The sequence below is a fragment of the Marmota marmota genome, unplaced genomic scaffold (assembly GCF_001458135.2).
Source record: "Marmota marmota marmota unplaced genomic scaffold, marMar, whole genome shotgun sequence".
NCBI lineage: Eukaryota > Metazoa > Chordata > Mammalia > Rodentia > Sciuridae > Marmota > Marmota marmota.
Window position 1 is genome coordinate 28,647,023 of NW_025999842.1, and position 15,979 is coordinate 28,663,001.

The 15,979-nt window shown below is 36.0% G+C and overlaps 1 protein-coding gene across 2 annotated transcripts in view; it reads right to left on the minus strand.

Annotated features, from left to right (window-relative positions):
- Nucleotides 1-218: 218 nt before the first annotated feature.
- The window catches only part of Cd164 (CD164 molecule), a 16,107-nt gene continuing 346 nt past the window's right edge, over nt 219-15,979 (minus strand). Inside the window, exons 2-6 of one of the 2 annotated variants that reach the window (XM_015500024.2) lie at nt 13,280-13,366; nt 11,248-11,322; nt 9,689-9,724; nt 4,288-4,344; nt 219-2,736 (exon numbers count right to left, since the gene is read on the minus strand). In XM_015500024.2, coding sequence (XP_015355510.1) covers nt 2,570-2,736; nt 4,288-4,344; nt 9,689-9,724; nt 11,248-11,322; nt 13,280-13,366 — 422 coding nt within the window. In that variant the 3' untranslated portion in view covers nt 219-2,569. Of the gene's footprint in view, nt 2,737-4,287; nt 4,345-9,688; nt 9,725-11,247; nt 11,323-13,279; nt 13,370-15,979 lie in introns of both variants that reach the window. The other variant, XM_015500016.2, reaches the window with a different exon arrangement.

Here is a 15,979-nt window from a genome sequence, read left to right on the forward strand (position 1 = left end):
GTATAAGACCAATTTAACTGTCAATCCCATCATCCAACTACCATTTTTAAAGCTCTGTCCACCAATGCTCAATTAACATTTTAGTTATCTGCTGGCCCACAGAAGCAATACAGACTAGACTATCCCCAACAGCATTAAATTGAATTAAATTAATTGAGCATTAAATTTCATAATCAAAATCCAACAATACACTTCAGTCAATAAAAAGGAGACAAAAATCAATAAACACGCAGATTTATTTTAAACCAGTTTGGTACATGATACAGATTGGTTTTGCAGTTTAAAATGAACTGAAATAGAAATTTCTAAATACAGCAGTGTCTGCCTGTGCAACAAATATCTATAAAGTAAAATAAGGCATTTGATAGACCTACATCTGCATGAACAAATCAGATGAAAAATCTGAGAAGATTTCATAATATACCTTCTGGATTAAAAAAACCCAAAAATTATTAATGGCTCAAGATACTACATTGCTAAAGGAACGGGGGGAAAGTCAGAAAAGGCTGAGTTCTGTTTCTAGAGCTCATCTGTAGACTTGCAAAATCTAACAACATTATGCTTTTGTTGTTAGAGGAGTGCTCAAAATTATAGAAGCTTCAAATCAAGTCACATTTTCACAAAGTTGCTACATATGCTGAAATTAACGTGTGGCAAGGTTATTCCAGGCAAATAATTATACACCGTAGCTAGTTTTTGCCACCTTGTGAGGAATGGGATTCTGTGAATTTTTCAAATGAATTCTACAGCACTCACTAAAAACTAACAGCCATGGCACCATAATAAATTTTGTGAGGTACCTAAATATTACTACTAATGGAAACACAAAAATGTGAGGTAAATCTACCTTCTTCCAAAAAATCTTTGAAGCCAGAGATTTTAAACAATTAAGGCACTTGAAAATACTAGGTATATGTACAAATGTGCAAGTAAAACAAACTTCAGCTGTACCAACAAGTGACAAAAAAAAAAAAAGCCCAGTAACTCTTCATTTTAAGAACCTTTAATATAATGACCTAAATACAAGTTTTGGTTTATGAAATGAACAAAGGCATTTGTCATTTCCCTATAAACTATTGAAAATCAAGTGCTAAACTCAGCCACTAAAGGCTTAAAACCAAAAACACTTAAATGACCTAAAAAAGCAAAAGCCCATTTTAAACTAATTAAAACCTCTGAACTAATCCAATGTGTCAAAGAAAAGGGAGAAGCAACCCTCTAAAAGTAAGAAAACTAGTGCTTAAGAAACTGTAGAAACAAAAATATGTATGCTTATTTATATTATGGGAGTTGAAATGAAGAAAGAAGGAGAAGAGGAGGGGGAAAAGTGGAAGTACAGACTACACATCTAGGGCAAGCATCATTAAAAATCTATAGTAATCTGATAAAAAATCCTTAGATTTTCCGAAATTATACTGATCACATCTGCCATCTGAAAACTTAAAATGATTGTCTTATTTAAAGAGCTAATAAATGATTCTTTCTTTTTTACTTCATGAAAGTAGTTACTTTCCAGGTAAGCTTGGTATAAATCCTTTCAAGGTTCATAGTGTTAAGATATTTTTTTGAACACAAAGGAAACATAATTTTATCACAATTCTTTTCAACAGCCCAAAGAAAAATGTTGTGAAATTCAATGTGAAGTTTTTAAACTTTGTAAAATAGTAATTAGCATAAGTTTCTCAGCTCTAGGGGGAAAAAATAGGTATGCTTTTAATTTAAATATTAACAGTATGATATCTAAAAGCAGGTTTACTACTGCTTACATCAACAGTTACAATCTCAAAACCGACTTTTGTCTTCCTTAATATCAAAGAACAAATCACAGATTTTAAGTTCAGCCTACTTTTCAGTCTGTCTTTTAAGGCACTGTTCTTTATTTTCTCAGTGATATAAGGTGCTTTTTAAAGTATGAATAATATCCTGTTAAACATTAATGGTCTGTATCCTTTCCATTCATTTCTTTAAATCTGGAATGTAATTCCCCATGTAGCATGTTATTTCTAATGTAGAAAAAAATAACTTATCAAGCACAAAATTTTACTCTATGGATACAGTTTAGTACTACTAAATTAATAAATTTATTCCACCTTTGAAATGATAGCCAAAAATCCACCTGATTTGATGCTCATTTGGCACACCTTCTCAATTCTGGCCACTAAATTACATCTTGAATTAGCATAAAAATAATGCAGCTTTCAGGCTTTAAGATAACTAAACTTAAACTGCCAAGAGTCAGGAGGTTGTCTGCACCAGACAACATTCTCCATCACTTATAGAAAGTTACATTTGGCATGAACAGAAACATAATCCCACAGCAGCAGCCATTGAAAATAAAAGACGACAGCCACAAGGATTCATGCAGAATATTTTTAAAATATTCCTGTTAAGTAAAACATTAACTGATTTTTCTTCAGGGATGATGTTCCAAAATATCCTATATGCATCCTTTGGAAATTTAAAGATCCTGGAATAGTGTCTTCCATGTAGGACTTCTTGTAAGATAGTATTTTGGTTTCAGTGAGTTACACAAATGAACTGCCAGTCCTTGTTAATTTAATGGGTCTGCTTACAAAGTATGGTAATTTCGTTCTTTAGATTTGCAGAACTTATAGAGAAAGAAAATTACAGCCTGCACGCCCAAAACAAGGACAATTCCTCCGATGAAACTGGCTGCATCAAAGGTAGACTTCCGTGCAGGTTGTGAGGTTGGAGCCAAAGTGGTATTTGTTGCATCTGATAAGATAAAAGAAATAACAATCCTTAGCAAGTCTTGTGATCCTCTAACATAATTACAAGACCCACCTGAGCTTCTGTTTGGCCATGTCAAATTCCATAAAGCATTTCCTTTCAGGTCAAATCTTTACACTAGAACTTATCTCTAACTGAGGAAGACAACTACTTTTCAATTCCATTCATTCTGTCCATAGATATCAAGCGGTTATGCTGCTATATAATGCTTCAAATATGAAAAAACATAAAATCATTTATTTTTCTGGTATATAAATTGTGCCCTAGTAACTTTAAACACTTTCAAAATATACAATAATTTTTGTTAGACAATATTTTTTGGCTGATTGCTTGAGTAAATACTAATGTTTACGTTAAAAATTCATGATATTTGAGTTTTACTACCTATTACAAAGGTAAACAAAATTCAGTTGCAATTCTTCAAGTTATGAAAACCTAATTTATAATTTCAATAAGCAAAATAATTCATGAATAAAAGCATCTTAAATAACAGTTTTGCAATATAAGTATTACCAAGTCATAAGGAAAAAGAACATGAAAATTAGGATTTCTTTTCAAGGAATAAAATGTTTCAAGAGGAAACTGAAAAAAGTAGCATCCATTAAAAGCATTTCATACTTGAAATAAATTTTAATTGTTTCTTAAACTATCATAGGAAAATTGGTTCTTGTGGTTATGTAAGTTGGCCAATTTCAAAATTAATCACAACTGGGGACATAGCACATTGATAGAGTACTTACTTAGCATGCACAAGATACTGGATTCGATCCCCAGCACCAAAACAAAACAAAACCCAAAATCGATTACAACTGTTTTCTATTTCTTGTGAAGACAGAATGCCTCATTGAAACTGAAAGGAAGTATAAGCATGAAGCTTGAGGTATCACAAAAAACAGGTAAGATTTCTCAGCACCAAAACAGCAGTTTAGGCCAGACAGAGGGGTGTATGCCTATAATCCCAGCAACTGGGGAGACTGAGGCCCTAAGTAACTTAGTGAGATCCTGCCTCAAAATAAAAAATAAAATGGGCTGGGGATATAGCTCAGTAATAAAGTGCCTCTAGGTTAAATTCCCAGGACCAAAAAAAAGTTCAAAACAGCAATTTAAAAGGTGGTTAAGAAAAAACAGCAAGGTGCATAACCAGTAGTGATTGTAGCTTTTTAGACCACTCTTGGTAAAAATAATAGTGCTGTATAATCACTTAAATTGTGGTGGTCTAATATAGCACACAAACAATCCCTTCAACTAACTGGTAGCTACAAATCAGATTTCACAACTTTTTAAGTTATACTGAAAAGTTTTAGAAAACATTATTACTTAATTCTTACAGTGTCAGGCCAAATGTTGATTAATCATTTAGAAACTTGAAGAGGATTCCCAGTAGAGCTATCATTATTGCTTAAACAGCTGATTACTGTGGCCCTTTAGTTAAGAGATGAGTTTCAGTCCATAAAACTGGAAACTGATGGCAAAAAAAGTGAAAAGCAACATGTATACACACCTAACATCACTATTAGTTTAAAAAGCTTCAATTACCTGATGTGGTAACTGTGGTGGAATATGTAGAAGAGGAAGGCAGAGTTGTGACTTTAGCTGGAAGGAAAACAAAACATTAAAAAAACACACAAAAACCAAAAAACTTTTTTCTAAATTCCCAATTGTCTAACATCTACCTCTTAAAAGTAATGCTACCAATTTCAAAATGCTTTCAATTCTTTGACAATAGAAGCCTAATTTCAGTTAAAGGTTTACTAACAAATCTACCCATCCAAGAAAACTAGCATTTAAATGAATTTGAAAACATCCAGTAATCATAAAATTGTATTTAAGTTAAAACCTATGTATGTATATGAGTATAAAATACATCAAGTTTGCAAAAAGACAAAGGGCAAGAATACTTAGGAGAGGGAATTAAGAGGTTCTTGCTTCGACAACAAAAACTATTAATCATGGTAAGAAATAACTGCAATCTAGTATTTCTTATGTAGGTACCAAGATTTGCCTCCTCATTTCAGGGGTTTACAAACCTTTCTTAAGGAGCAGATAGTAAATATTTGAGTCCTTGTGCACTGTGTAACACAAAACAGCCTAAGACAACATGCAAATCAGTAAGCATGTTGGGATCCAATAAAGCTTTGTTTGTAAGAACAGGTGCCCTTGTTGCCCAAATTTAGAAAGAGCTCAAGGGTAAGCTCGGGTCTATCATAGTGCCGGAGACCGAAATACTACTTGATGACGTCTCTAAAAAAATGTACTGAGAAGAATTAGTTTGGATATAAAATTGTTTCAGGAACTGAAGTACCCTATTAGGTGAACTTCAAACTACTAATGCCTATTACCAAGTACCATCTACAAAGGTGCACATACCAATATTAGAAAGGAAGAACTGAACGTAATTCATGAAAATTAACATTTTCTTAAGAGTCAAATGACTCAAGAGCTCCGAAAGGTTGTCAAAGCTCACTGGACCACTTGTGAAGTTGTCTTTAAAAAAAGTTAGGGTTCAATTTCATTTTTTTGGAAAGAAGGTAAAACTCTAGGCAAGGGCTACAGGAATAAGAGTTCCTTATTATGTCCCAAGAAATGTTGTTAGGCTTCATGATATAGGGGCTTCAAGATGAAGATGTGCTTACATGCTGGGCAGCTAAGGATGATCTGGAGGGCAGATGAGGAAGATCCATTACATGAGGCTTATGTTTTTTAAAAATGTAAGGGGCTATAGTTTGTGCACTGTTTCAGAAAAGGATTTCACAGCTAAAGAAAATATGACATCAAAATGCTCCCTTCTTTTAAAATATATAAACTGGGATGAAAAAATAAACAAACAAACTGGGATGTATGGCAGTCTGGAATTTTCCTATCTTTTATTCATGTGTCCCTCTCCATCTCAGAGAATAAAGTTCATAAATACTGGAACTGGTTTTGGTACTAATATTCTACTGTTTGGCACTGAGAAAGTATGATTCTCACTTAACACTCTCAGGGCATAAAGACTGCATCCTGATAGCAACATGTATATTTCCTAGACAAATGCTTGGGTATCATAATCTAATCATTGAAAAATTTCACACTATACCCCACAAATACGGACATTTCAAGTCGGTTAAAAATATATTCCTTTTTTTTTTTTTAAAAAAAGAACACTAACTGAATAGATTTCAAAGGGATATTCTTAATCCATAAAAGGAGTGTCAAATACATGTTGTTGATGAAACAGAAATGAAGCAATCTTTTATTGTATTATATTGTCTTTTTAAAACAACCAAAAGTTTCTCAATAGGAATAATTATCTCCCAAATTCCACCCATAAGAAGCAGCTCTGTACTTGAAGAGTAATTATAAACCAAGAGTGGGCTTGACAGCTTCAAAACAAAGAATATCACTAAAAGGTTCAGAAGTAGAGAGACCAGGTCTCTCACACAGGCAGATTTTTCATATCCCAAGGTTACCAGGATCCTAGAAGGTTAAGGTGTTCTAATTTTTACAGAACCACAAGTAAACAGGGAGTTTAATTAATGTTTCTGAAAGCTCTAGCCAAGTTTCTTTCACTAGTAATGATAATAAGAGAAACTAGTAGATGATTGCTAGTCCCATGGATGGGTATGTTCATACACACTTGTAGCTTTTCTGTTCTTGCCTGGAGCAATGCTGTACACACTTTCATCCAACCTGCTCTTAACTGAACACTTCTCTCATTTCTCCATTTTTTTTGGGGGGGGGGGACTGGGAATTGAACCCAGGGGTGCTTAACCACTGGGCTACATCCCCCCACCCAAGCCCTTTTTATTTTGAGACAGGGTCTCACTAAGTTGTTGAAATCCTAAGTTGTGAGGCTGGCTTTGAACTTGCTATCCTCCTGCGTCAGCCTCCTGACTGTGAACATCTTACAGAGAAAAATCTGGTCTTATCTCTGACAGGGCTGATACTTATATAGGATTCCTACATTAGAAGGTATGGTCATTTAAGGCTAATTATTATATCCTTCAAGCTTTTTGTTAATTTGTATGTGTTTTATATAACTAAAACAAATGAACAATAAAAGGCTTTACAAATTAAAGATGTTATAACTTCTTTTCAATCTTAAAACACCTTTACTAATTTTGTTTGACAATGTTATGGGGAAAAAAATCAGCAAATTTGCTATTTGACTTTCACGATCTGCTCTCGAACATGGTAAAACATTCTTTTTTGTATATAAGCAAAACATTTACACATTTTTAATTTTGACAACAGTACTATGTTGACAATATTTACAAAATAAGGCAATACTTAGGGAATACGCATCTATTGATCTACTATATGTTCTTAAAAACAACAACAAAAGCTGGGCACAGTGGCACATGCCTGTAATTCCAGCATTCTGAGAGGCTGAGGCAAAAGGATTGAAAATTCTACATCGTTTTAGGCGATTCAGCAATATCCTGTCTCAAATAAAAAATCTGGGTTGGGGATATAGCTGAGTGGTAGAGCTGCCCTGGGTTCATATCCTAGTACCTGGGGTTGGGGGGTTGGGGTAGGGAAAAACAAAAACTTCATAGGTGATGATAAAGAGAATTTAGAAAATACAATGAAGATATATCTCCAAAATAATCTGGTCATTCCATTGTTAAAATAGATATTATTTGTACTGAAGGGGTATTATAATTAACCCAACTGCATACTTTACACACACACAAAAAAAATCAAGTTTTCTTTGCAGTAATGTTTCCTTAACTATCTCATAATTTACTTCTTGCTCCCTTTAGCAGAATACACACAAAGCCATGGAAAGAGATTCCTAAGGATTTTCAATTAGTAAACACCAACTGATGGCCATTTTCTGTAAGCAAACTCTGGCCTCCTCCTGTCCTACAGAACCAAAAACAGATAAAACAAGAGACCCATGGCAGTTCACAGGAGGACCCAGGGTGAAGCAAGCTGCAGAGAAACTACATTAAGAACAGATTCATAGGAGAAATTAAATGAACCCAAGTGCTTTGGGGAAAATTGTCTCCCCTTATTTTCCTTCCTGTGCTTATATTGCAACTTTGGGAAATTAGCTTCCTCCCAACACTCCAAATTTAGCAACCTTTAACATCATCTTTCCTGGATGATTTCTAACAAGTGCTCAGTTTTTGAACAAACCATTGTGTAACAATCCACCCAAGCATTATAGCATTAGAATACTTCTGTGGCATAAATATTTTCATTGTAGCTGATTTCGAGTTACCAAAATGACATCACTGAAGTCAGAGTTAGAGACACCGTGTATATGTGGATAGCAAAAGGTGGTCCAATCAAGCTCCAACACAAACTGCCCGAGACTTTCAAAATGAGTTCTTGTCCTTGTTACAGCATTTCACTACTTTTTCCTTTGAAAAACTACGTTTACACCCATACACTGTTAATTTCTTGGACACACTTCTCTGGGATTTCTTACTTTCATGCCCATCCCTACCCAGTTCTCTTCCCAAACCCTAGTCCTCTTGCCACCCCTTAGGCAGTACTGTCCCCTCAAGTTTGATCCTTAAACCCAACCCTCCGTATGTTCTTCCAGCAGCCTCTACTACTGTCTATGATTGTTGCAATTTTAGCCAAGAACTCTCTTCAGGATTGGTATCCTGAAAAAAATCCCCAAAGATAGCCTCAAATGCATTGTGCTTCCTCCTCCTTGCTTACTTTGGTAAAACATCTTTTCCATTCCACCTCCCACACCCTCAGTCATAAGCCTTAATCCTTCCACTTTCTAAGCCTTTTTGCATGCATCTACAGCTCTTCCTTATTATTACTATATCAGAGTACCTAATTTCCATGAATCCACTTTAGTGGTCTTCTACTACTCCCCACAGGCCAGAGTTAAGTCTTTTTATTAAAATGTAAGTCTGATCATATGACCTACATGCTTGAAATCTTTCAAGAGAACATCTAAATCTACCAGCAAGGGATATAAAAGCATTTCCCAATCCCACTGTTGACTGTCCAGCTTACTGTCATTTTGTACCAGACACTCCTTAAGCTCACTATACTCACTTATTCTTAATATGTGCTAACCACCCTGCTCTGTCTGGAAAGCTTTCCCCACATTTTACCAGCATCATTTCAGTCAGTCAGTCCACATCTCCCACAAGCTGTCATCTTATCCACTGTACCACCCAACACACATATATCACCTTCCTACAAATTCTCCAACACACTATGCTTACTGACCTTGTTCACCATTTCTACAAAAATGCTAGCTTACTTTTGCCTTCTTTTATTATCTAGCTAATATTTGTTCTGGAATAGATGCGTTTAATATTGGCAAAATATAGTATTTACTCTTCCTATCAAATCAGACTGAGGATGTGGTAGAAAATGTTATTAATGGAAATGAGAATCACAAATATTCCTGAAAAGCAATTCAGTCCTGAGCCTTAATCATGCCCCCTGCCCTAGGACTTCTTTTTGACTCAATTCCATCAGACAGCAAATAGACATAGACAATAAAATAACACAATTGTCCAACCAAGAGCACAATGAATAATGTACCACAATTTTAAGAAAGAAAACAATACCAAAGTATATGAGCATACCATCCACTTCATAACAAGTATATTTACTTAAACACACACAGAGAAAAGACAGGAAGAAATTAATCACTGAAAATTTTCTGGTATATCTCTTGATGACTGTGGAGATTTAAATTTCCTTTGCATTCCTATATTTTTCAAGATATCTACAACATCCATAAAATGTATGGATAGCAAATCTAATAAGATTCACTGTATGTAGAACACTGGAGCAATATGTTACTGCCACAAACAGTACATATTTACGTAGTTATTATGGTCCAACACTAAATAAATCTTTAAATTATACTAACAACTTTTAGGTATTTAATTATTAAAAAGTTACCCATCAAGAGAGTTTAAAAAACCTGAAAGATGAAGTCAGAAAAGAATCAATCATCTTGAATTACCTGTAGAATTAGTTGGCACTGGAGTCGCAGTAGGCACTATAAAAATAAAGAACAATATACTTCAAAGTTGTCTAAAATATTATAATCTTAACACTATTTTACAACCTGCAATTTAAATATGTTTTTACAATATAAATACTACAACTAGAAAAGAATGACCATTTCCCCCACCTAATACCAGTATCCTCTTCTTTACAAATAGAACCACCATTTCTTAGCCTCTCCTGCCACTAAGTAACCAACTTCTACCAAGCACCTTTATTAAGGTAGATACAGGCCTCTCATTTTCCTTCCCCTTTTCTGGTAGCAGAAAAATTAACATGATAGCTAGAATATGAGCATTGACCTTGAGGAATGACAGAGTGAAAACTAAAATGAATGTGGGTCCCTAGTGGCTGTCACTCTAGACCTCTAACTGCACTCTAGTCCAGACTTCCTTTACATCAGAGAAAAAAATTTGTCCCTGCTTAAACCACTATAATTTGATGGGATTATGTCCCGGACAGCAAAACATAGTTCTAACTACCACATTATCAAATAAACGTTACTTTTTCAATTTTTCTTTAAATTGATTGTTTAAAAAATATTTTACTTAAAAAAGAAAAAAATATATTTTATTTAATCTTGTCTCCAAGCAATTTATGAAATCAAAGGCTTGATAACTAGTTTTTTCTAATACACATTAAAATAACTATTAAAATGTATGTCCGCATCCCACCTAATCTACATTTTACAGAGTAAAACACACCTAATGCTAATGAAAGCCCCAGTTATAAAATTCATGTTGCGATGGGGAAATCCTGTCAAAGACTGTCTGTGAAGGTTACTGACACACTCCACAAAATTAATTATCTATGTGCCAAATTAGGAATCTTTCCCATTAATTTATACTCTTGAACAGCTGTTTCAGCTGGGCACTGTGGTGCACGACTGTAATCCCAGCAGCTCAGGAGGCTGAGGCAGGAAGATAGTGAGTTCAAAGCCAGCCTCAGCAAAAAGCAAGCTGCTAAGCAACTTAGTGAGACCCTGTCTCTAAATAAAATATAAAATAGGACTGGGGATTGTGGCTCAATGGTTGAGTGGCTCAGTGACAGAGTGCCCCTGATACCAAAAAAAACAAAAACAACAGCTGTTTCAACTATGAATTTTAATGATTTTCAGGGCAAAGAAAAATCAAGCTCTTCAAAGTAAAACTGTAAAAAGATGAACACAGAAGTTTATTTAATCATAATACAAACTATGCTGGAGACTAAAATGTGACATTACTAGAGCCTATAAAATACAAATAAAGATGGGGTGCCTAAACTTCAGTGAATTCCAGGGGAGAGGGGACAAAAGAAAAAGAGTAAAAATATCTATACACTTATATCACTCCAAAGTATAGTTATGTCATTAAAGCTTCAAAGTACCATTTCATCAATCAATATGAATATGCCATTTATAACCAAATTTTTAATATTAGAATTATAGCAATGCTAACAAAACATTGAAACAAGGCTTTGAGATAATTATTTATCCCGCTGTGGCCATTATCCCCAGCAGACAATGTGAAGACTTACCAGAACAGAACTTAGTGCTGTTCCCCACGCTACAATTACTAACTGTTGGGTTATATGAACAGTAGCTCTTATTTGCTATGGAAAAAAGAGACAAAAAACACCAGTTACTCACATCTTTGAATTTGCTACTAAGCTCCGTAAGAAATCAAAATCCTAACAAATACTTTAAAAGTCCACAGACTAATAAATACTATTTTCCTTTTCTCATTTTCTTAGAGATACGACACAGGATCCCTCCAAATTTCACCCTTTTTAAAAATCCTCATGAGTATACAGATAAATCTGAAACAATTAGATCTCAGAATTATGATATAAACTACTACACAATCAATAGAGACAGTCAGAAATCTACGAAAGAGGATGGAGTTGGTAAGACGTTGTCAAGGTCTTTTAATAAAGGATTAAGTAAACAGGAGGTGCTCCACAGCAGCAAGGGAACCTCTGTTCCAGCCCTCCCCACTTTACTCCTTTGTAATGTCTCTTTTCTTTTTTCTTTTTTTTGGTGGTACTGGAGATTGAAACAAGGGCCCTGCACAAGACAAGCTAGAAAAGTGCTCTTTTAGTGAGTTACATCCCCAGTCCCTTCTATACTTTTTTTTTTTTTAAATATTTTTTTAGTTGTAGGTGGACACAATATCTTTATTTTTGCTTATTCATTTTTATGTGGTGCTGAGGATTGAACTCAGGGTCTCACACGTGGGAGGCAAGCACTCTACCACCGAGCTACAATCCCAGCCCCACTTCTGTACTCCCTAACATAGCTTTCCTGTATAGACAGACTTGGAGCAACAGGGGGCTGATTGCACTGTGAATGCCTATAATCCCACTTGGAAGGCTGATGCAGAAAGATTGTAAATCAGGGCCTAGCTTCAGCAACTTAGCCAGATCCTGTCTCAAAATAGATTTTTTTTTAAATGCTGGGGACATAGCTTAGTGATAGAGCGTTTATTTAGTATGTTCTATGCCCTGGGTTCAATTCCTAGTATTTCTCTTTCTCTCTGTGTCACATACACACAGAGAGCAGGTACAACCTTGAATTTAATGTTATAACCTGAAGTGATTTACGTAACAAAAAGTTAATTTAGCCCCAAATCAATACCTTAGTTTAAAATAGCTTTTTGAACTTTATGTGACATAATTTCTACAACTATTAAATTTCCACTGCAGAATAAAGCAACGTAACGTGTGATCTTTCATTTAAAAAAAGAAAAAGGCTGTTGTCGATAAGATAAAAAAATGCAAGCTGGTCCGGTGGCACTTGCCTGTAATCCCAGCTGCTCAGAGGTGAGGTAGGAAAGAGGGTTTAGAGTTCAAAGTCAGCCTCAGCAATGGTTAGGCACTAAGCAACTCAGTGAGGCCCTGTCTCCACATAAAATACAAAATAGGGCTGGGGGTGTGGCTCAGGGGTCATGTGATCCCGATTTCAGTCCCCGGTACCCCCCCACAATAAATGGCAACCACATTTATACTAAAAAATAAAATAAATAATTAATGTGATAAATCCATGATTCTAGCAAAAATTTTATCCACATTAACCTAGCTCTTTATTCCACAAATGTTCATAAAGTTAACTTAAGAGAACAAGAAACAATCAACTCTATTACTCTCTCATATCTAGGCAGCCAACAAAGTTTCATAAGGTCTCTTTACAGTCACCTTGCAGGCATACACAGATACATCTCAGGTTTCAAAGAAAATTACAAAATTTTCACAGCTAATTCCAGCATAAATGGGCACCATATACAAAGACCTAAAATCTCTCTTCCTTTAAAAGCTACTGAGCTTTAATTATCAAGTCGAAGAAATCTATGGGGGTATGGAAAACAAGAGATTTTCAGAGGAGTGTTAAGCAACTGGCATTTTCAAGTATTGGATTTGCTAAATAAATAGTGCACATTATAATAAATGATCTACAGGATCTTCAAATGTTCAAGAATATACTGTAGTGGTTTTAAAAATGTTATATAACAAAAACAATTTTGCATTCTCAAAATTACAGCAACAACCCCCCACCCCCCACCAATTTTCTTACCTTCTTCACATTCTATCCAAAAGCAGGTAGTACTGTTAATGCTAACATTTACACAGGAAGCACAGCTGTTTTGTCTTTTACAGATTTCTTCTGGGGGTGGGGAAAGGAGAAGAAATGTATGAGATCAATGAACTGGTATCTAATTTGAGTTCCTTATCATCTTTAAAAAAACAAATGAGCATTATATACAGTACCACAAATTAATAATTCAGAAAAACGGTAAAACTTTGTAAACTGGTATACTAAAAAATTTCAATTACATTAATGAAGCCATTAAGTAAACTCAAAAGAAGCACAACCTAGTGGGCCTGCTCAGTATTGAGGTACCTATCAAACAACCCTTTTTCACAGGGCTACTATTTAAAAGATACCCACATTTATTCAGGGTTTCTTGAGGCATTTTAAGAAGCCCTTAAAAAAAAAAAAGAAAAAGGCCGTTTTGTTAGTAAGAAAAAAATGCAAAAAACATTTTTTGGTGGCACTCGCCTGTAATCCCAGCCAGCTGCTCGGAGGGTGAGGTAGGAAAGAGTGTTTCGAGTTCAAAGCCAGCCTCAGCAATGGTTAGGCACTAAGCAACTCAGTGAGGCTTTGTCTCCACATAAAATACAAAATAGAGTTGGGGATGTGGGAAAAAGGCTGTGAGACCAACATTAAGGAAACAGAAGGAAATCGCTGCCCTGAAACATCGAATGACACAGGAATTTTTAACAAATTATTTATTACAGATTAAACTGAAACTCTGCTGGTGCCATTCTGAAAACAAGTTAACTTCCCAGAGATTCACAATTCAAAATGTGAATCCACTGTTCACAGGGTTCTTCACTACTGGAAACAACAGCTCAAGAAGTTAGAAAGATGTTTGCCAAGAGTTTGAGTCAAATGGTCCAGAAATGAACTCCAAGGGTAATTACAATTAATGTCTGGATAAATAAATGGATTATAGAACTGGGCTTTATTATCTAGAAACTAGATGCCTCCAACCTTTTTACTTTCCCCCTTGTCTAAAAATCAGCTCTGCAGAGGCACTGCCTTTCAATACATTATTTGCATTTATTGAAAACTGGGTGCCCTGGGCATGGGGTGTTCACAAAGTAAAAATAAGTTCTTCACAACTATGCTACTTGCTTACCAACTGTTTAAAAAGCTTTTATGGTTGATGCTGGGAGTAACAGAGTGAATGATATTTATATAATGAACTGAATGTGCTACCTTTCAGACTATGGCTTATCCAACTATGATTTCCAGAAAATACAAATTATCCCCTTTGCATGTATGTCAATCACACAAAAGCAATTAACTTATTTCGAAGCATCTTTTTAAAAAAAACAAAAAACAAACCACACACTAGTGAAACTGCCAAGTAGTCAGAATAAGAAAAAAAAAAAGATGTGCTCTATCATCTCAAACATAGTGCTGTTAGAATTGTCAGTACTGCATTGCAATTTACTTTCCTCATTTAAAAATCTTTGTATTTTACCAAATCTGACTTTAGCAACAAAAAAAGATGTTGATATTATCACATATTTCATTATATTAAAGTTTATAAGATATTAAAACTAGGGAAGACAATGTAGAACAGTATGATCAACATCACGGTAAGTCATTGCTTCAGCAATCCTTCGGTTAAGAAGCCAAGTTACCTATTTCTCCCGTATTAACCGGAATAACCAAACGTAGTAGACTACAGATTTTTAAACTCTAGTATTTTTTCAGCCTTGTTTATCTCAAATTTATCTCCTCCCTCTTGGCATAGTCACAGCATATGCCAACTTCAGGTTCAAATTCTGGGTATGCCTTAAATAATCCTACTTCACTAACAAAAACAGCTTTTTAAGGAAAGCTGTTCCTTGATGGGGCTTCAGAAAATCTACAGACTGGGTTCCAATCCAACTCGGTCCCGGAGAGTTGCTGTATCTCGGTTTCTCCATCTATCTCAGTATCACCACGCATCTTCTGGCTTCGCCTTAAGTAATAAAAGACATCCATGCGAAACACGAAGTACTCGTGGGGTTCTTTTCTTCCCTTGCATGTAGTATGGAATGTGAACTTTTCACAGGTTACTCGCTCAGATCTCAGCTACATCTCCTACTTACATTAGTTACACGGTCAGATCTCAGCTATGTCTCCTACCTATCTGCAAAATCAAGGTGATGAAATTTCAGGAGACAATTTCGCAGATCCAAGTCTGAGACATGAACGCTTATTAACCTTTAAGTTTCTCTTCCCTCTTTCACCAATTTCTGGACAAATCTCTCTACGGAGAGAGGCCCTGGTGGGGGTGGGTTAAACGACTAGTTCCAAGGAGAGAGAAGTTCGATCTCCCAGCCAACTTCGGAGGCGCGTCGCTTCGCCCCATCATCATTAAGCCCACAGATGCCACCTCGCAAGAAAGCCACGTCCCCTCTTCCGAGCCTACGGTAAGGATGGGGATTACTAGGCACTTTTAAAAAGCACCTCTCCTTGCAAAGCTTGGGAATCAAAGCAGCCCAACGGCCGCCAGGGCCCTCCGATCCCCTTCCCGCCGGGCGTTCCCTACCCGCCCGGCCACACCGCGCCCGACCGCGACCGGACCTGGGCGGGCCGCCATGTTGCCGAAGTCGCCACCGCCGCCCCGGAGCGCTGTCCGCCGGGCCCGCTCCGTGCGTCCCGGACGAGGGCTGCACTCCGCAAGGCAGACGAGAGCGGGAAGCCCCACTGGGC